General features: G+C 57.6%; 1 protein-coding gene across 2 annotated transcripts; it reads left to right on the top strand.

The window, feature by feature from the left end:
* The first annotated feature begins 254 nt into the window (after nucleotides 1–254).
* Nucleotides 255–19419, top strand: STARD3 (StAR related lipid transfer domain containing 3). Of its 2 annotated transcripts, none has more exons than XM_036495980.2 (15): nucleotides 255–414; nucleotides 10844–11102; nucleotides 13640–13717; nucleotides 14007–14084; nucleotides 14211–14264; nucleotides 15001–15118; nucleotides 15307–15405; nucleotides 15605–15660; nucleotides 15899–15991; nucleotides 16505–16567; nucleotides 16672–16767; nucleotides 17036–17115; nucleotides 17240–17344; nucleotides 18388–18481; nucleotides 18948–19419. In XM_036495980.2, the coding sequence occupies exons 2-15, from the start codon at nucleotides 10893–10895 to the stop codon at nucleotides 19050–19052; spliced, it is 1329 nt and encodes a 442-aa protein (XP_036351873.1). In that variant the 5' UTR covers nucleotides 255–414; nucleotides 10844–10892; the 3' UTR covers nucleotides 19053–19419. The 2 variants fall into 2 exon arrangements, with proteins under 2 accessions (XP_036351873.1, XP_058531555.1); XM_058675572.1 differs by lacking the exon at nucleotides 255–414 and adding an exon at nucleotides 3966–4218.
* The last annotated feature ends 481 nt before the right edge of the window (nucleotides 19420–19900 follow it).

Raw genomic sequence — 19900 nt, 5'->3', positions numbered from 1 at the left:
GACATCCTTGCAGGGATGGCTGGGAGAAGGGCAGAGAGGCCCCTTTAGAGTACAGGTGCATTCCTCCAGGAGCCTGTGCCCCGCCCCGCCGCGCCTCCCTCAGGAACTTCCCCCTCTCCCCCGACAGGGCCGCGTCTCTGTGGCTCAACAGCGACGAAAGCCCCGGGCTTCTTCTTTCCCACTTCCCCACCCTCCATAAGCCCCGTGCCCCTTAAAACCCGACTTCAGGTCCCGCGGCCTCCGGGCGGGGCTGCAGCCTGACGTAACTCCGGTCCGCTCTCGGGGGCGGACTCAGCCGCGGCGGAAGTAGCGCCGCCGGCGGAGCTGCTTCCGCTCAGGACCGCTGCCGGAGCCGCGGAACTCAGACTGCAGCCCGCGCTGGACGAGCTGGGCGCCCGGGCTGCCATGGAGCAGGTGGGTCCTGCCGAGGATGCTGGAACCGGGCGGTGGCTCGCGGGCTGCCTTCGGCCGGCAGGTCCCGCCTCCCTGCCCAGTGTCCGCCCTGGGTTCGGTCCGACCCTCCCCGCGCCCGCCTTGTCCCGGGTTCCGCCCCCTGGCTCCGCCCCACGTAGTGTGTGTGTGGGGGGGGGGGGGGGTGGTCCCCGGAGCTGCGACCCCCGGCTCTGGGTCGCCTCCCAAAGCCTCACTCTTAGGAGAAGCGAGGGGACTGCATCTTTTTATGGGGCAGGGATAGAGCATGGGGGGTAGGGATCGAGATTTGGGATTGAGGAGGTGGGTCTCTGTCTCCCTGTGGCCCCGAGGTTTCTCCAGCTCGCTTTGCAAATCCTCTGGGAACAGCTTCCTGGCGTCCCCAGGGCCTTGAATGTAGCCTTGTGGAGTTCTTAGGGACGCCTGACACCCTGGACCCTCATTCTGAATTACCCTCCCGCCCACTTGTTTTGCTAACGTGCCGGCAGGATTGGGGGGCCCCCACCTTCCTTTCTTCCCCACCCAGGCCCTCTCTATCCCTGGAGTCGGGTTGGTCCCATCCACTTCCTAGCTTCTCCTTCACGTCAGCTGAACACCCAGCTGTATGTCCATGGCTCAGCGCCTTCCTTGGAGTGCCAGCCTGAGTCTTCTTGCTGCCCCCCTCCCCAGGGTGGGCACCCTGGCTGAAGTCTGGGCTAGTCTGGCAGATTCTCTCTGCTTCTCCAGCCCAGCCAGAAACCTGTGAATTCTCTTACACTTCCTCTCCTTCCTCAGTTCCCAAGCCCAACAGGTGGCCTCTTCCTGTTCATCTATCCATCTGAAACAGTATCACCTTTGTGGAAATGATTCCCAGCAGGAGACTGGATCATCTCCCGCCACTTCCAACCACTGCCAGCCCTGTCTCCATTGTCACTCTAGTGTTTTGCTTACTTGCCACTTCCTTGCTTGGAAGAACCTAAACTGGCTCCGGCAGAGACTGGGTCCAGCAGCTGCAGTGTCCTGCCCATTGCCTGGGGTGGCCCTAGCTGCCCTGCATTCATTATGCCTTCTCCTGCTGCACTCTGGCAGCCCCCCACCCCCGGTCCCTGGGAGTCAGCTTAGCACCCTTTCTGTGGTAGCATCGTGGCTAAGGAGACAGACAGATGACCTGGGCTCTGATGTGGTTTTGGGAACGCTGACAAATCTCATTTTCCTCCTTGGTGAAGTGGAAAGTCGTTGGCAGGATCCCAAGAAGTCCGGGGGGGGGGGGGGCAGCGAGGGGGTGGGGCTTAGCACAGTCCAGAGCGTGTATGTGTCCAATATGTAACCTTTTGACCATTGTGACTTCTGTGAAGATAGCATAGCTCACTGGTTAAGATCTTAATTTCTTCTTTTGAGATAAGATCTATTTGAAGGGTGGAGTGACAGAGGGAGAAGCACAGAGAGGTCTTCCATCTGCTGGTTTTTTTCCCAGATAGCTGCAATGGCTGGTGGTGGGCCAGGCTGAAGCCAGGAGGTTTATCCAGGTCTCCCACGTGGGTGACAGGACCCAAGCAGCTGGGCCATCCTCCACTGCTTTCCCAGGAGCATTAGCAAGGAGCAGAGGTGGTGCAACTGGGACTCCCAACCAGCAGGCTGGGATATGGGATGCTGGCATTACAGGTGGTAGTATATGGCGTCACAACGCCAACCCCAGTTTTCTTTCTTTTTTTCCCCAACTGCTTGAGAAGCACTAACATGACTTCTCATTTTGCCTCAGATCCCCCAATCCTTACTCTTTGTCTATAAATAAAATGCTGAGCTGGGGGCACTGGAGGCAGGGGTGAAGATTCAAAGGTGACAGAGCCACAGACCTGCTGGCAGAGGGCTCAGGAAAGTGGATCTGGAGATGGACAGGGGTCACACTGCCAGCAGTGACTTTGGTGTCCTGGGAGAGAAAGGCTGGGGGTAGTTTCCTCTGGGGAGCTGGTGGCCAGGGCCGTCATGGGAACAGCTGCAGTCACCAGAGGGGAGGTCAGGGCTGGTGGGGGCTCGGAGAGCTGGGGCCTGTGAGCAGAACTGCAGTGGTAGTGATGGGGGAGAGGGGAAAAGGCTGAGGATGACAGAGGTGGCTTCGGCTGGTCAAGAGGAAGTGTCCCCTTAGCCCAGAGTGCAGCTGGCGCCATGCCCTGGGGAGATCTGCAGGCTTGGCCTCTGGTGTCTGGGACTGCGCAGCCCAGGATGGTGTCACCCAGGAGCCTTTGTACGGGCCTGTGCCTTGGACCAGAGTCGGCTGTCTGCTGGTTTGCCTGCCGGGCTTGCCCACTGCCTTTGTCTGCAGCTGACAGGCTTCTCGGCCCACAACCCCTCCTCTCTGGGGCTCCCCTGATTGAGCTGACTCCAGTCTGGGTCTGCTCCTCCTTCTCTGGCACACATTTAAACACACATACACACACACACACGCGCGCGCTTTGTTCACTCCTCCTTGCAGCGCTGGCCACAGTTGTGACATGCATGTGACTGTGTCTTCCTCACCAGGCTAGAATCCCTGATGGGCCAGAACAGGGTCCTAACGTCCTTGGGGGTAGCCCTCTGTAGACAGTAATTCTGTGTTACGTGAAATCAAACTCTTTCTCAGCTAGACTTTTGGCGGTGGGAGGGGTCCTGCGGCTGAGCCCGAAAGTCCTGCCCATTTGGTGGCTCGTTCTTGTTCCATTTGGTGGTGGACCTTGTTGACTCCATTTCACAGATGGGGAAGTTGAGGTCCAATAAAAGTCATGTCAAGATCTGTTTCCCCCAGCAGAAATTTGAAGAACCATATCCTAATACCAGGGCCATGGCTGCCTTCCAGAAACTTTCTTAGGGCTCCAGTTGCTGCTGCCATGTCACTGGGTCCAGGGCAAGGAGGGCATCCCATCTAAGCTCTTTCTGGCTTCTCCGTGGCCAGGGCTAGCGCTGGGCACATGTGGGGACTTCTCGAGGGGAGCAAGACCTCCCCTGGAAGATGAAAAGATGACTGCCCCTTTCCAGACTGGCCTTGGGAGCTCGACCCCATCCATCTCAAGGGTTGCTGGTGTGACTCGGGGGGCCCTGACAAGCCAGGGATCACAGTGTGCCCAAGCTGGGGCATCCCCAACATTGCACGGGGTCTGGGTGGGCTCATTGGGATTTTTGAGTAAATGCAGACACCAGAAGGAGCCTCTGGGGCGCATCGAGTTTCTGTTTCCACTTGACTTGTCTTTCCACTTCCCCAGAAGGAAAGGAGAAGGGGAAGGGGAAGGCCTTGGCCTGGGGCGCTCAGTTATGACCGTGGCCTTGGCCTCCCACTTCTCTAAGAACTGCCCAAATCTTCTGGGGTGCAGTGGGTGGGGCTAGTGAGCCAAGGCATAGGACTGGAAGCCTCTGAACTCCACCACGTCTGTCCTGGTTCAGCACTGTGAGGCCCTCAGCAAATTGGTGTGCAGGGAAAATGAAGGGTTCCCCTGACCTGCCTGCTGGGAAGGGGAGGAAGGGGCCTGAGTGCTGACCAGGGCAAGACTCCAGCACAGGGTACCCAGTCCCCAGGAAGGGTGGTCTGGCCTGGCTGAAGTGTGGGCGTGCACCTCTGACTCTTGAGTTGCGGAGCGCATTTCCTGGTAGCCTCTGGGAGCCTGGGAGCGCAGCTGCAGCTACAGCTACTGCCTTGGGGAGCAGGAAGTCTGAGCACTCTGAGTAGTAGATGAGCCTACTACGTGGAACCCCTCTGACTGTTAGCGGTGTCCTTCTCTCTGGCTGCTGTGGCAAGAATAGACTTGGGACGAGGAGGAAGCAGAAGGCAGGAAGTGATAGCAGGTGAGAGGAGGTGGCTTGGGTGGTGACCGGCTGAGCAGTGGAAGATCCCAGCTGGATTTCCCAGGGAAAAAAAAAATCACAGGGTTTGCTGATGGTTTGAAGTGGAGATGAGATGTGTGTGTAGGGGGCAGCCTGTCCTGTTGGGCTCCATGCATACAACCCTATATCCAGCAGAAGCTCACAGCCGGCTCCTGGGGAAGCCTGGGGAACCTATGGGGTCAGCTCTGCCCACCCTGGTATGTCCTCCTCCTGGGACCAGCGTAGACCACTCCCCGTCTGATAGCTTCTCTTGCTGTGGTCAGCTGTATCCTTCCTGAGCCTGCATCCTCTTAGGTTGGCCAGTGGCAGGGTTGCCCTCATCCACACGCACAGCCTTGCCATTCACCTTGCTGTGAGTCCTCCATTAAGTTGGGCACTCACAGGGCTTCCCCAGTCAGCTCTGTCCCTCCAGGGAAGCGAGAAGAGTGCCTGTTCACACAGTAGCTCTGCCTAGAGCCACTGCCCAGAGCAGGTGGCTTGCTCCTGGTAATTGCTGGGAGGAGGAGGTGCTGTTGTTGGCCGCGTTGGACTGAGGAGGGACACTCAGGCCACAGAGTAAGTGACCCCTGTGGGGGGAGTCGCAGGCTTGGCTTGATCCGTCTCCTTGTGTTGAATCCAGTTTTCGCTTGACTGCCAAATCCTGCCTTCCTTGGGGTGAGGGGTACCCCAGGCAGCCCCGTGGCCCAAGTGCGGCTGGTGCTGGCATTTCCCGAGGGACGTAGTGTGAGCCGGTGGTACTGTGGAAAGCCCTGCCACCTCAGGAGAAGCTATGTCACTGGGAAAGGGGGGGCACTTGAGGACACGGTGGGTGGAGCTGGGGGATTGCACTCCCTCCTGTAGCCCATGGAGCTCAGCCCCCCGTAGGGCGGCACAGACAGGGTGTGGGGTCTCTGGAGTTGGCATCACTGACCCCCAAGATGCCCCCAGAGGCCTGTGGTCCAAACAGGTTACAGCCGCAGCCACCAAGGCTTGGGCAGGCGGTTGATTTCACTGTCAAAATCATAGCTTTGCTCGCTGCATTTGCCTGTGTGAACTAAAATCTGCGACCATCAGGCTGGGGGGAGGGGTGCAGGTGGGGAGCGGAAGGGAGGATTGATGTTCATCATGTGTGGTGACCTCAGGAGCTGGCCTCTGAGCCCAGGCCAAGCAGCATGAGTGGGAAGGGGAGTGGCAAAGGAAGTGACAACTCCCCTTCCTGCCCCTACACCCAAGCCCAACCAGGAATCACTATTGCTGGAGCCAGGGTAACTTGGCTGGCTTATAGTCCAGGCTGCCCCAGCAGGAGAACTGCTGAGTTGAGATTTGAGCCCAGGCCCCACAGGGTGACTTTTATTACCTGCCACCTGTGCATTCCAACCATCCCTGCCACCCACTCGTCTCCTGCCTCCCACAGCCACCTCTGAGCTGGCACAGGCCTCACGCCCTGCCTGCTGACACTTCTCTGTGAGGAAGGAATTCTGGGAGTTGGTGCAGGTGGCAAAATATGAGTGACATAAAACTGACCCCTTTAGGCCATCTCTCTGTATGCAGGAAAGTAAAATTGAGTGTGTTTTGGTTGCTGTTCTTTTTTTTTTTTTTTTAAATGTGAGGAGGTGGTCTCTGCCCCAGGCCCCAAAGTGGGAGGGGCAGTCTGAGATGACGGTCTGCTCTGTTTCCCACGCTGTCAGTCACCTCCTGCTGTCCCTAAGGTTTGGAGCCCCTCCCCCAGTCCACTGCAAGTGGCCTTAGGGATAAAAGCCTGGAGAAGGGGTAAACCCTGTGACCATCCCCTTGAAATAACCAGTCACCCAGGTGCCCTGACCCTGACTGTCCCAACCACCAAGCTGCCTTCCCTTTCTCCCAAGCCTTAGCAGCTCAGCTGCCGCAGCACATGGGTGTCAACTCTGCAGTGGTTCCAGGCTGACTGCTTCATGCCACAAGCCAGGCTTCCCTCCTGACGCCTCTCAAGGCACCTGGGAAGGGCTGTCATGCGAGGGCAGGGCTGGGGGGGGGTGAGAAAAACCTCACAAGGCTTGTACCTGTCTGCCCATAGCGGGATGGAAGCCAGGGCCAGCTGTTCTTGCTGACTGTTGACTCTCTGCCTTCCAGGCCTGGTTGGACAGTTAGCTAGGGATACAGTGTTGGAGGCTGGGAGACAGTTGCAGGCCAAGGTCTTGTCACTGACCGACAGGCAGTCCAGGGAACTCCAAAGCGATCTAGGTGGGCTGTTTCTTTCTTTCTTTTTTTTTAAAGATTTATTTTATTTTTATTACAAAGTCAGATATACTGAGAGGAGGAGAGATGGAGAGATAGAAAGGAAGTGGAGCTGCCGGGATTAGAACCAGCAGCCATATGGGATCAAGGCGAGGACCTTAGCCACTAGGCCACGCTACCAAGCCCAAGGTGGGCTGTTTCTAAGCTGGCCCTTGGAGGCCTCTAGGGCTGCTGGAGCCTGAGCAAGGGGGCTGGCAGCCTGTAGCTACTTTCACCATCACAGTCTAATTTTTATCTATCTCAGATTTGAGATTCCAAGTACAGTTGTTGTTTGTAAGTTGCTGTATGTTTAAAAGGAGTTTAAAAAGTTTGTGTTTTTATTTTTTTCTTTTTAAAGAGTTACGTATTTATTTTTATTTAAAGGACAGATTTTTAGAGGAGGGAAAAAAAGATCTTCCATCTGCTGGTTCATTGCCCAAATGGCTGCAGTGGCTGGAACTGAACCAGTCTAAAGCCAGGAGCCAGAAGCTTCTTCAGGGTCTCCCATGTGGGTGCAGGGTCCCAAAACTTTGGGCCATCCTCTATTGCTTTTCCAGACCACAAGCAGGGAGCTGGATGGGAAGTGGAGCAGCCGGGAAATGAACTGGTGCCCATATGGGAGGTTGGTAATACAAGCAGACGATTAGCTTGTTGAGTTACCACACTGGCCCCAGGGATTTCCTATTTCCTTGAAAAGCACAGATAGATAATGCAATCTTGGATCTGCTAGTTTACTCCCTAGTGGCTTCCATGGTTGAGGTTGGAGTTGGCCAGGTGGAAGGCAGAGGTATGAAGCTCCATCTTGATCCCCCACACAGGCGGCAGGGACCCCAGCACGTGAGCCATCTGCTGCTGCTGTCCCTGAGCACGTTAGCAAGGAGATCGGAAGCAGGCTCCTCATTCAAACCAATGCTCATGTGGGAAGCTGCTGTTGCAGGCAGCAGCTTAAGCTGTTGCACCAAAATGCCAGCCCCTGTTTATTTTCATTTTATTTGGAAGACAGAGAGAGAAAGATCTTCCATTTGCTCGTTCACTCCCCGAATGTCTGCAGCAGCTGGGGCCTAAGCAGGCTGCAGACTGGAGCCTGGAACCCCATCCAGGTCTACCATGTGGGTGACAGAGACTCAACTGCTTGAGCTGGCACAAACTGCCTCCCAGCGTCTGCTTTACCAGGAAGCAGGGAGGAACTTGAACCCAGACACACTCGGATGGAGGGTGTGGGTGTGTTACCACAGATGCCTACCCTGAAAAGGATGTGGGAATGCCATGGTCTATTCCCATTTTACAAAATAATATTAAGAAGAAGAACTTGTCTTAGGGTTCTGGGAGTCAGTAGTTGCCTTGAGACTGGGGCACAGGTCTCAGAGGGCCCCACTTTTCCCAGCTTGAGGCCAGTTGGTTTCCTACCCCTACCTAGGAGCTCCACATGTGGTTCACACACACACTGGGGTCGTCAGCCCTGCTAGGTTCCCTAAGCCTCTCTGCTCAGAGCCCCGTCTGCAGGAACAGCTGTCTGGGCATGCGCGCGTCTGTACCTGCTGCTCCAAGTATGTTTCACCCCTTTCCCCGCAAGCTGCTGCCACCCCAGTCCCATCCATGGGAATGGAGGAAGCCAGAGGAGAGGACAGACAGGGAGCAGACCAGGAGGAGGCAAGTACAGCAGCCAGAAGTGGGACCAAAGAGAACGGATAGGAACTGATGCAAAAGACGAAGCGGGTAAGGCCTAGCAGCTGAGGTCCTTGCGTTAAACGCGCTGGGATCCAATATGGGCGCTGATTCCAGCTCTGGCGGCCCCACTTCCCATCCAGTTTCCTGCTTGTGGCCTGGGAAAGCAGTCGAGGATGGCCCAAAGCTTTGGGACCCTGCACCCGTGTGGGAGACCCGGAAGAGGTTCCAGGTTCCTGGCTTCGGATTGGCACAGTACCGGCCGTTGTGCTCACTTGGGGAGTGAATCATCGGATGGAAGATCTTCCTGTCTGTCCTCCTCTCTGTATATCTGACTTTGTGATAAAAATAAATCAATCTTAAAAAAAAGAAGATTTGGGCTCTGCAGCGTGGCCTAGTGGCTAAGGTCCTCGCCTTGATCCCATATGGCCGCTAGTTCTAATCCCGGCGGCTCCACTTCCTCTCTATTTCTCCTCCTCTCAGTATATCTGACTTTGTAATAAAAATAAAATAAATCTTTAAAAAAAAAAGATTTATTTGTTTTTTTGTTGGAAAGGTAGATTAACAGGGAGAAGGAGAAACAGAGAAAGATCTTTCATCCACTGGTTCACTCCCCAAGTGGCTACAAAGGCCAGAGCTGAGGCAATTCAAAGCCAGGAGCTTATTCTGGGTCTCCCACATGGGTGTAGGGTCCCAAAGCTTTGAGCCATCCTCCACTGCTTTTCCAGGCCACAAGTAGGGAGCTGGAAGGGAAGTGGAGCAGCTGGGATATGGGATCCGCGTGCATGCAAGGCGAGGACTTTAGCCACTAGGCTACCGTGCTGGGCCCTAAGATTTTATATTTTGGAAAGGCAGATATATAGAGAGAAGGAGAGACAGAGAGGAAGATCTGTCCACTGGTTCACTCCTCAAGTGGCCACAATGGCCGGAGCTGAGCTGATGTGAAGCCGGGAGCTTCTTTTGGGTCTCCCATTCGAATGCAGGCTTTGAGCCATCCTCCACTGCTTTTCCAGGCCACAAGCAGGGAGTTGGAAAGGAAGTGGAGTAGCTGGGATACGAACGGGACCCATATGAGATCCCGGCACAGGCAAGGCAAGGGCTTAAGCTACTAGCCTACCATGCTGGGTTAGGTTTCTGTTTTGAACTAAAGCAGAACCTACCAGATGTGAGAGAGGGGGTTAAAAAAAAAAAACTAAGAAATCCAAGTGGAAAATTACTTTGCAAAACAGGAAGAAAGGGGCAAAGAGAAATGGAGACAGAGAGGAAGGGAGACATGCATGGCAGGAGACCCAGGGCCATTAGAGACAGAAATGTCACCTGGAACTGCGGCCCTATCAGCATGAGGGATGTGTTGGATGTGCAGGTCTGGTATGGTCAGGCTGGTGGACAGAGGGGTTCTCCCTTCCTGGAACTGTCTCCTTCTCACTTCCTCAGGGAACCCTAAAGAGGTGGCCTTGGGCCAATGCCTTTGTCTTCCTGCTCACAGCTTCTGCTGAGGGTCCTCAGCTGCTGGGCATGGGCTTGCACAGGGACGATAAAGGTGAGGTGGCTTCTTCCTTTCTTTGGGGGCCACTCTGGCCTCCCTGCAGCGGGACCTGGCATTGAGGGCCAGGAGACCCAGTCAGTCACAAAGCATCTGCCATGTGCTGGGAGCGAGGGAGGTAGTTGTGGCCAAGTGTGACATAGTCCCTGCATCTGTGGAGAGCAGTGGTCGGCCATGAAGCAGAGGCGAGCTTCCGAGCTTCCGGCAGCCCCAAGCCAATGCTGTGAGAGGGGGCAGGAGAGTGGGAGGAGCCACTGCTGGGAAGACCAGGGAAACATCCCTCATCAAGGGGACAGCCAGGGCCAGGACCCCAAGACAGGATAATTGCCATGTGGATGGATCCACAGCAGGGCCTGAAGGGTCCACTGGTGGTAGTGGTCACAGTCTTGGGACAGAGGTGCAGTTTGTAAGGACAACAGGGTCCGTGCGGGGCTGGGGTTGTGGGCGGGGAAGCTAGGGTGGAGGACCGGATGGGAGTGGGGAAATGGGGTGGCAGTGTTCATTCTCCATTTCAAAAAGCTATCAGCTCTGGCCAGGAGTGGAGGAATGGCTGATGGAGAAGAGGTCACCGTTGGGAGACCCAGCCTTGGGAACCTGGTGTGGCCGCAGGAGAGGGCGGGCGGTGCTTAGGTCTAGGGAGCAGTGGTGGAGCCTGAGAGAAGGGATCCAGGGGTCGGTTCTCCCTGCTTTCAGGTCCCAGCTCCCAGAAATGCTGCTCTAGGAAGTCCCTCCCAGTTGCCATGGATTAGAGGGTGGGAGGGGAGGCTGGCTGCTGGGGAGGGGGAAGGGAGGGAGGGAGGGAATGTGGCTTTGTGCTTGGCAAACAAAGAACAGAGCTTGGGGCCCTCTTCTTCCTGGGGGTGGGGCAGGCCAAGAGGCTGTTGACAGGACCAGAGGCGGAACCACAGGGCCTGGCCAGGCCACAGCGGGGGGCTGAGCCCCCAGACAGGGCTGAGGGGGACCCCTGGGACTGTTGGGGTGGGGCAGGGTGCAGGAAGGCTCTGTAGGCTGGGCAGCCAGGCTGGTAGAGGAAGGTGGCATCAGTGCCCTGGGGTGAAGGGCAGGGGTATTAAGGGCTGTGTGTGAAGGGACAGAAGGAGGTGCCCAGGACCTACTCAATTCTGACCAGCCACTTTCTTACCCCAGCTGCACTGCTGAGGCCCTGCCCTTCCTGCCCTGAGGTGGGGCCACCAGGATGAGCAGGCTGCCTGGGGAGTTGGAGCACAGCCTGCCGGCCGTGGCTTCCTTGGGCTCCTCGCTGTCCCACAGCCAGAGCCTCTCCTCGCACCTGCTCCCGGCACCCCCAAGGAAGCGCCTGGCCATCTCCGACGTGCGCCGCACCTTCTGCCTGTTTGTCACCTTTGACCTGCTCTTCATCTCCCTGCTCTGGATCATTGAGCTGAACGTGAGTTGGAGTGAGGTTTGGGGCCACTTTGGGGGAGGGGAGTTCACGGGGCCTCGGATCTGCCCTGCCACTGGGAAGGCCACCTGTGGATTGAGGATCTGCTTAAAATGAAGAATAAAGGGGAGACAGCTGCCATTCACGCCACTGCCAAGGAAAACAAGGCTCAGAGTCATTTGACCCAGGGCATGAGGCAGGTTGAACTCCCGGTCTGCTCCAGAGGTCACACCCTGGGCCTCTGCACTGTACTGCCCACTAGTGGAGACTGAGAACCTAGGAAAATGACCTTTCTGCCCTGACTTACTCAGGCTCCTGTTCCGCGTACAGCTCATCAGTCAGCCTTGAGTTGAGCACCCTGCAGGTGGGCGTTTGGCATAGAGGGGTCTGGCATTGCTGTAGTGGTGGAGATGCTGATTTCCTGTATCACAATGCCAGAATTCAGGTTCTGCCTCTGCCTACAGCTTCCTGCTAATGCAGACACTAGGGGACAGTGGGGTTGGCTCAGGAGTTTGGGCATCCCCAACCCCCAGCCCCTCGGGGGGTGGACAGTGCAGGCCCTGCTGTGGGTCCATCCACAGCACACAGAGGCAGGAGCTCCAGGAACAGGATGTCACAAGCCTGGGCTGGCCCAGCTGCTCCCTTTTTCAATTTTTAAGATGTTTAATTGTTTGCTTTGGAAGGCAAGGAATGGGAGAGGGAAAGACAGTGTGTGACTCACAGACGGCCCATCTGCTGGTTCAGTCCTTGTTACTAGGACTGGGCTGGGCCAAGCCGGGAACTCCGACTAAAGCCTAATACTTGAGCCGTCATTGGCTGCCTCCCAGAGACTGCTTTAGAAGGAAACTGGAATCGGGTTCCAACTTGGGCACTGAAGTATGGGGTGTAGATACCCAAGGTGGGGTTGGAACTGCTGCACCAAATGCCCACCCCATCCTCTACCTGGACTGTGACCCCCACCAGGGGTCCCCTCTCATTTCCCTTCTGCAGCGTGAGCTCACCATCAGAATCTGGGGTGACAAGGACCACTTCCTCCAGGACTGAAGCCTGGGGCCCAGGAAGATGAGGCCATTGGGAGGCCTGAGGAGTTGAGGGAGGGAATGGTTGGGGCACAGAGTTGGAGGGGACAGGGCTTGGAGGCCACCTTGGGCTAGTTTGGGTTCCTCCCCTTGAAGGTCCTGGCCAGTGTCCAAGCAGGTGCCAAGATCTGTTCCCACCCAACGTTGAGAACCCAGTTTCTTACCAGAGAAAGGCTGAAAAGACTCTGCTGGTTTTCCTGTCATAACCCTGGGCTGTCGGCAGCCATCACGCACACATGGGGACCCGGACGGGGTGGGACAGAGTGGGGAAGTCTTTCCCCAACCCCCACCCAGATATGCATTCAGATATCATGGAAACTTGCCCCATGGCCAGTAGGGCAAGTGGCCTGCCCCTTGCCAGGTACCTGTGCCAAGTCCTTGGTGATGTTCTCTCATTGCCTGAAGCCTATTCATGCTCAGCTAGGTGGTGTTTGTATGACCTGCAGGACCCCTCAAGGATGTGTGAGTGACATAGGGGGGCCTGTAGTCACAAGCAGGCAAAGTGAGCAGTGAAAAATGAAGGCCCTGCTGGGGCCTGATATGACCCTGGGGTAAGAGAGGTGGAGGACGGAGGCTCCCCGGGGTGGGAGGGGTTGCAGGCTCCACGAGGAGCCGGGGTAGTGAGCTCTCAGCAGCAAGCCTGGCAGCCGGGTTTCGTAGGTTGTCTTGGGGATGTGTGGGCACATGCCTGCTGCCTCTGGGCATCCGAATCTCCTGGTTCTTGGTGAAGATGTGCTATGCTTAGCTTTCTCTGAGATGTGGACCCAATAATCTGAGCATCTGCATCTTTAACAGGGCCCTCCTCTCCCAGTCCAGATGACCTGTTGGAACCCAGAAGCCCCCCTTCTGTTGGGTGGACATGAAGGTTCTTGGGTCTCAGGGCTCCTGAGCTGCACTTGCCATGGTCCTCCAGTGTCTGCCTGGTGCCCATGCAGACCAGACCTGATTCTCAGTATCCGCCTGGACATGCAGCCAGACTAAGGTCTCGGGCACTGGTGAAATGTGCGGTGAGCTAGAGCAAGGACAGGGAGTGGTGTGATGGATTCTGCCCATTAAGCACAAACCTAATCAATCAGTTTGCCACCTGGGGCTCCATCTGACCCCATGCCCTTGCCCGGCCCCTGTCACCCCAGATGGAGTGTTGGCTGGGAAGATGAAGCACTGTGGTTCTAGGGGAGAGGAGGCCCCAGCATCCTGTCTGCATACCATCATCTCCCCTTCCCAGCTCCTGCAGCCTTCAAGGCTGCGACTTCCTGAGCAGCTCCTTGAGTCTGGGCTGCCTGCATCTTGGGGCATCTGTGTGAGTGCCTGGAGTCCCTGGCCACTGGCAGGGTGTGCCTGTTTGGGGTGTCTCAGCATCTTACCCCTGCCCCCCAGCCCCCTGCGACCCTGCCCTTCCTGGGAGTGCAGGGCAGCCCCAGGCCAGGGTTCCGCCTCAGCACTCTCCCTGCCCCTCTCCACCAGACCAGCACAGGCATCCGCAGGAGCCTGGAGCAGGAGATCGTCCACTACAGCTTCAAGACCTCCTTCTTTGACATCTTTGTGAGTGTCCTCGCTAGAGTCCAGGGACCCTGGGGGTGGGGAGCGGGCTGCAAGTCGGCCTGGGCTGTCTTCTTTCTACGACTTACCCAGTTGTTGTTAGACAGGTCCCTTAACAAACCCCCTTTCTGCTTTGGGAAGCCCTGACTCCAGGTTGGCTGGTCACTCCTTGCCTGTGCCCCTGCACAGCTGGCAGAGCAGGCCTGCAGGCCAGCTGGGGAAGGGGGTCAGTGGCAGCCAGGGATGGGGTGCTTGCAGGCTGCCCTGATGGCTGGGCGCCCTTCCCCACCAGGTGCTGGCCTTCTTCCGCTTCTCAGGACTGCTCCTGGCCTACGCCGTGCTGCGGCTCCGGCACTGGTGGGTGATTGCGGTAAGAGGCCCCTTTCCCAGCAGCCCTTGGGCCCTGGCAGGGCTGGGGCAAGGGAGGGGGTGATGGAGGAGGACTCACCCCCCCAGCCTCTGCCTTCCCTCTCTCCCTCCTCCTCTCCCCTGGCAGATCACTACGCTCGTGTCCAGTGCTTTCCTTATTGTCAAGGTCATCCTCTCTGAGGTCAGTGGCTCAAGGTCTGACTGGGCTAGTGGGCATCTAACAGAGGGCTGGGCTTCTCCTAAGAAACTGCCTGTTTTCTCTGATTCTGGTTTCTGTCCTTGCAGGCTGGGCTGGGAGCGAGTGGGAGCGAGTGGGAGCTTATTTATAAAGAATCATCTTTGGGGCTGGTGCCATCACGCCATAGTGGTTGAAGCCACTGCCTGCAGCACCAGTATTTCATGTGGGTGCCAGTTTGAGTCCCAGTTGCTCCACTTTCCATCCAGTTCCCTGCTAGTGTGCCTGGAAGGGCAGCAGAGGATGGCTCAAGCCCTTGAGCCCTTGGGTCCACTTGGGGAACCTGGAGGAAGCTCCAGGCTCCTGGCTTTGGACCAGCTCAACTCTGGCCTTTGTAGCCACTGCAGGAGTGAACCAGTGGGTTGAAGATTCTTATTCTCTGTCTCTCCCTCTCTCTGTGTGACTCTGCCTTTCAAATAAACAAACAAACAAATAAAGCATTTTTAAGGAAGAAATCCAAGGATCATCTTCATCCCTCACTTACCCCTCTCCTACAACTTCAGGAATCAGAAATTCTTCCTCCAGCCCAACCCCAGCTGGGGCTTGTGCCAGAGTCCCCAGGCAGCTGGTACAGAGTGTGGAGTGTGTGCCCGCGCTAGGAAGGCCCGTTTCGGTGCCCAGAGAGAGCCCTGGGTCTCCGTGGGCACGCCTCTGCCGAGCAGCTAAGCCCCTTCCCCCACAGCTGCTCAACAAGGGGGCTTTTGGCTACTTGCTCCCCATCGTCTCCTTCGTTCTTGCCTGGCTGGAGACCTGGTTCCTCGACTTCAAAGTCCTACCCCAGGAGGCCGAGGAGGAGCGATGTGAGTGCTGGGACCCTGCCTGACCTAGGAGATCAACTGGGCAGGCGTCAGAGTGGGCTCTTAGCTGGCTTGTCACCTCTGAGCCACCTGCCGGGAGCTGAGGGGGTACCTGGGGCTGGTGGGGCACAGGGTCTGTGTATGTGTTCCTCCAGTCTGCTGAACCATGGCTGCCTTTGTCCACTCCCCAGGGTACCTCACTGCCCAGGCTGCTGTGGCCCGTGGACCCCTCTTGTTCTCCAGTGCCCTGACCGAGGGCCAGTTCTATTCGCCCCCAGAATCCTTTGCAGGTAAGGGCCGCTGGATAGGGGAGGTGCCTTCTGGGGGGGATGGGGCTGGCTGTGTTCTCTCTGTTCCTCTGTTAGGTTCCCAGGGGAAAGCCAGCAGCCCTATCCCACACGCCTTCAGCCCCCGCAGCCTCGCGCTCCCAGCGCCTCCCACGCTCTCTCCCCACCCCTTGCCATTATCAGCGGGACGTGTTTTCTGCAGGGTCTGACAATGAATCAGACGAAGAAGTCACTGGGAAGAAAAGTTTCTCTGCCCAGGTATTTTCTCTGCTCGCTCCCACCGAGCCGTCAGAAGGGGCAACCCAGAGCAGGGTGGGGGCGGGTTGGGGGCCAGACTTGTCAGTAAGGCAGGGGGATGACCAGGACAGGCAGCCTGAGTGCCAGGTGGAGCCTGTATGAAGGTATAGCTGGGCCAGGCCCCTCTGGGAGGTGTGGGATGTGGCTGGAAGAGAGAGTTGGTCCAGGCTGACCCCTGTGGGTCGCCTTCCTGTGCCAGGAACGGGAGTACATCCGCCAGGGCAAGGAGGCCACTGCAGTGGTGGACCAGATCTTGGCCCAGGAGGAGAACTGGAAATTCGAGAAGAATAATGTAAGAAGCCCCTCTTCCCCCACAGCCCTCTCTCTTCTGAGGTCTGAGGTTAGAGCCTGTGGGAGGCTGGGATCCCCTAACCCCCTTCCCGTCTTTCCCCCTGTCCCCCATCAGCCTCCAGCCCCTTGGTCCTTGCCATCCTGCCATTCGGGTCCCTGGAACCCTGGCTTTGAAGGGACAGCCAGGCTTCTGGCTGTGGCTGGTGTTTTTCATGATCACAACAGCATACTCTGAAAAAGTTGCAGGGGTTGGAGAACACCCACCTGCCCAGGCCTTACCCGGCTGGTCGCCCTGGGCGGTTCACGGCCGTTGGGCCACACCTTTGCCCTGTTCTTTAGCTCTATGTCTGAAGCTCTGCTCTGCCCCCGCCCTGCCCCTGTGGCCCCACATCTGAACAGCTGTTCAGATGTCCCCAGACACCTGGGGGTTTCCATCCTGTGGTGCTTGCTGTGTACCACCCCCACTCATCACCCACCCCTGTCCCCATGCCCATTCCCCTCCTCCCTGCCACAGGAATACGGGGACACCGTGTACACCATCGAGATCCCCTTTCACGGCAAGACATTCATCCTGAAGGTGGGTGAGGGGAGGAGGTGTCCAGGGGTCCCCCAGCATGTGCCTCCCAGCCAGGAGGGAAGGCCTGACCTACCTGAGCCCTGCTGACATCCCCCTGCCCACAGACCTTCCTGTCGTGCCCTGCGGAGCTGGTGTACCAGGAGGTGATCCTGCAGCCTGAGAGGATGGTACTGTGGAACAAGACTGTCACTGCCTGCCAGGTGAGCGGCCCGGTCACCATGTGATGCAGCTTCCCTACCTGTGTGCCGGGCTGGTGTCTCCCGTAGAGCAGGTGGAAGGAGGGAAGGAGGAACATGTGGAGTTTACAGCCTGGGGCCTGTGGAACATGGCCATTAGCAAGGGGACTGGGACAGAGAGAAGGCCAGTGGAGTGGGGGGATTCCAATGAGCGGTACCCTGTCCCTGGGGCTTTCCTGCACCTAAGGCCGTCCTCTTCCCTCTCCCCTCCCACCCTCCTGATGGTCCTCAGATCCTGCAGCGGGTAGACGACAACACTCTCATCTCCTATGATGTGTCTGCAGGAGCCGCGGGCGGTGTGGTCTCCCCTAGGTGAGTTTCCCCCAAGTCCCCCCTCTCAGCCAAGGCTCGTGCACTTGGATCTTGGGCTCTGTGTCCTCCCACACGCCCCCAGTGCTAAACCAACCCTCCTTCACTCCCTTCCTCCCTCCTCCAGGGACTTTGTGAATGTGAGGCGCATCGAGCGGCGCAGGGACCGGTACCTGTCAGCTGGCATCGCCACGACACACTGTGCCAAGCCCCCAATGCACAAATACGTCAGGTGAGCCTGGCCTCACCTGAGCCAGCCTGGGGAGCAGTGAGCAGTGTCAGGTGCACTGTGCCCAGCTGGGCGCTGGCTCCTCTGATACCGCCCTAGCCCACCAAGGACCCTCCCAGCCCCTAATCCTGCTCATCTGGCTGCTGTGCTGGGGGAGCCCCAAGGAGGAGGTGGGGCAGTAACTGCCTGATCCCAGTTGCCCCAGCTGGAGGGGATGTGTGTGGTTGGCAGCTGACCGCAGTAGACCACAGGCAGGGATCAGGGCAGGGGGCTGGGAGCGAGAGGTCCCCCAGTCTGGGCTTCCTCCTGGTGCCTAAGAGTACATGGGTCCTCTTTTCCTCTCCCCATCCTGGCCCTGTGGACTTGCCTCTCATCTCCTGGAAGAAAGGGAGCAAAAGTCTTCAGGCTGTCTACTCTGGCCTCCTGGATTTCCTCACTGTCTAATCCTGGCCCTCCGTGCTGCATGCAGGTGGCTGGTAGCTAGTCCCGCACAACCCCTCCTCTCTGCCAGCAGAGAGCACTGTTCTAGAACATGAGGGTGGGGCTCTGGACTTGACCTGCAGCACACTTACTGGTTGACAGGGCTATCTCCTTCCTTCTCTGGCTGCCAGCTTCTTGCCTGGAAAGTGGGCTTACGCCCAGCCCAGCCCATGCCAGCCAGATCCGACCACTACAGACAGCTGTAGGAGGCCTCCCCAGCATGAAATGGGTACGGGTGCAGGCCAACTCCGCAGCCTAGGGGACACCTGTTAGCCGGGGAGCAGGTCCCAGATGGCATTGGCCCATCCACTCCCTCCAAGAATAACACAGGGCCCCCCTTTACCCCAGACACAGGAAAAAATAATGTGGAAATAATAGTCTTACCCACTTTCCTGTAGCCCTTGAACCTTTGTGTCATAATTAACTACGTAAAGATTATCAAAAATAAAGAAAAAAGAGAACAACATAGGGAGAGAAAGAGTGTGTATGTGTTTGTGAGTGTGTGTGTATGGACAGGGAGCACACTTGGCTCCAGAGCAGCCCCTGAACAGCCCCTTTCTCTTCAGGGGAGAGAATGGCCCCGGGGGCTTTGTCGTGCTCAGGTCAGCCAGTAACCCTCACGTATGCACCTTCATCTGGATTCTTAACACGGATCTTAAGGTGAGTAAAGAGATGGAGGGAGTCGGCTTGCAAGCTAGGCCCTGGTTGGGGGAACCCTGCTGCACCCCAGAGATTCCTTTCCATGCTCAGGGCCACTGACTCTCAGCCTCCTTTTCTACTTGAAATCTGGGGCCAGTCTCCATGTGTCCTCTCCATCCAACTCTTCCCCCTTCCTCCCTGCAGGCCCCAAGAAGGGGCGGTGGCAGACAGCCAAGCCAGCCCCACCCGGGTCTGTTTGTGTGGTCGATGCCAAGCCCTGGGCACTGTGTGTTCTTCCCGGCAAGGGTGTGGCAAAAGGGGGACCTGGCTCCTTGCCATAGCTGCACCTGCACTGTGACCCCAGGCACCCCGCAGGCGCCAGCTGTTGGGGGAGGGGAGGGAAGGGAAGGGGAGGCAGGGTTGGGGGATCCCTGGCCGGACCAGGTCGTTTTCTTTTCTTTCTTTGACCACTCCCTGCCTTCTCCAGGGCCGTCTACCCAGGTACCTCATTCATCAGAGCATCGCGGCCACCATGTTCGAGTTTGCCTTTCACCTGCGCCAGCGTGTCAGTGAGCTGGGGAATGGGGCGTGACCCACCCACCACCCTGCAGGCCAGGGTTCTTGGTCACCCACCACAGTCCTCGGAGCCCGAGAAGGGAGCCTACTGGGCTTCTCGCTGTCATTGCGTGACCTGGCTTCTAGTGTGTGGACATCACTCTGGCCCCAAGCCTCACCGTGCCTGCAAGCCATGGCTCTGAGCAGAGGGGCTCTGCTGGCTGAAGGAAGTGGGGTGTGCCCTGTTGGTGTCTCTGTGGCACCTCCTCAAGCGAGGAGGAGATGGCCGTCCTCTTCCTGGCCAGGGAGCACGGTCTGGGAAAGGAGCCTCAGACAGGGCCAGCCAGCAGCACAGTGAATGAAGGAGCCCCTGGTCTGCCATGCTTGTCATGGTTTGCTGGGGTCGGGGGTACTGGAAGGGGTCGGGACCTCTCTCTCCACATGAGCACGGTGTGGGGGAAGGGGGTACTGGCAGGGACTCTTCTCCCTCAACCAGCCCTCCTCCCTGCCCCAGGACCTTTGTCATTCGAGCCAATTAAAAAGACACAAGCTCTGATTAAATGAAAGCAGCCTTGGCCTGGGCTCTGGACGGAAGAGGGCAGCACCAGGGAGGGCAAAGAGGTGCTCATTGATGGCCACACAGGCACCTCAGCAGCCTCCTGAGTGGTCAGAGGCAGAATGCCCCTCCCCTGCCAGGGCCTAGGGAAGGGGCACCCAGCAGCGGCCTCTGCAGGCCCTTGAATTCAGGGTCCTGACACCGGGCACCCCTGGGATCCAGCATCTTGGACTTCACTGATGCTCTTCCCTCAGCCACATACACCAGGTCACATGGAATGGGGTACCCAGGCCTGGACCCTTCTCTGCCCTCTTTCTGCCTGCAGGCTT

The sequence above is a fragment of the Ochotona princeps genome, chromosome 17 (genome assembly GCF_030435755.1).
Source record: "Ochotona princeps isolate mOchPri1 chromosome 17, mOchPri1.hap1, whole genome shotgun sequence".
Taxonomy (NCBI): domain Eukaryota; kingdom Metazoa; phylum Chordata; class Mammalia; order Lagomorpha; family Ochotonidae; genus Ochotona; species Ochotona princeps.
The sequence above is the reverse complement of the archived record's forward strand: the minus strand, read 5'-3'. Positions and strand labels throughout refer to the sequence as shown.

Excerpts from the sequence above, each read along its gene's own strand:
- STARD3 (XM_036495980.2), top strand. The coding sequence starts at position 10,893 with ATGAGCAGGCTGCCTGGGGAGTTGGAGCACAGCCTGCCGGCCGTGGCT. Across the intron at positions 14,265-15,000 it reads TCAAGGTCATCCTCTCTGAG|CTGCTCAACAAGGGGGCTTT; the intron begins GTCAGTGGCTCA and ends CTTCCCCCACAG. Across the intron at positions 16,768-17,035 it reads AGACTGTCACTGCCTGCCAG|ATCCTGCAGCGGGTAGACGA; the intron begins GTGAGCGGCCCG and ends GATGGTCCTCAG.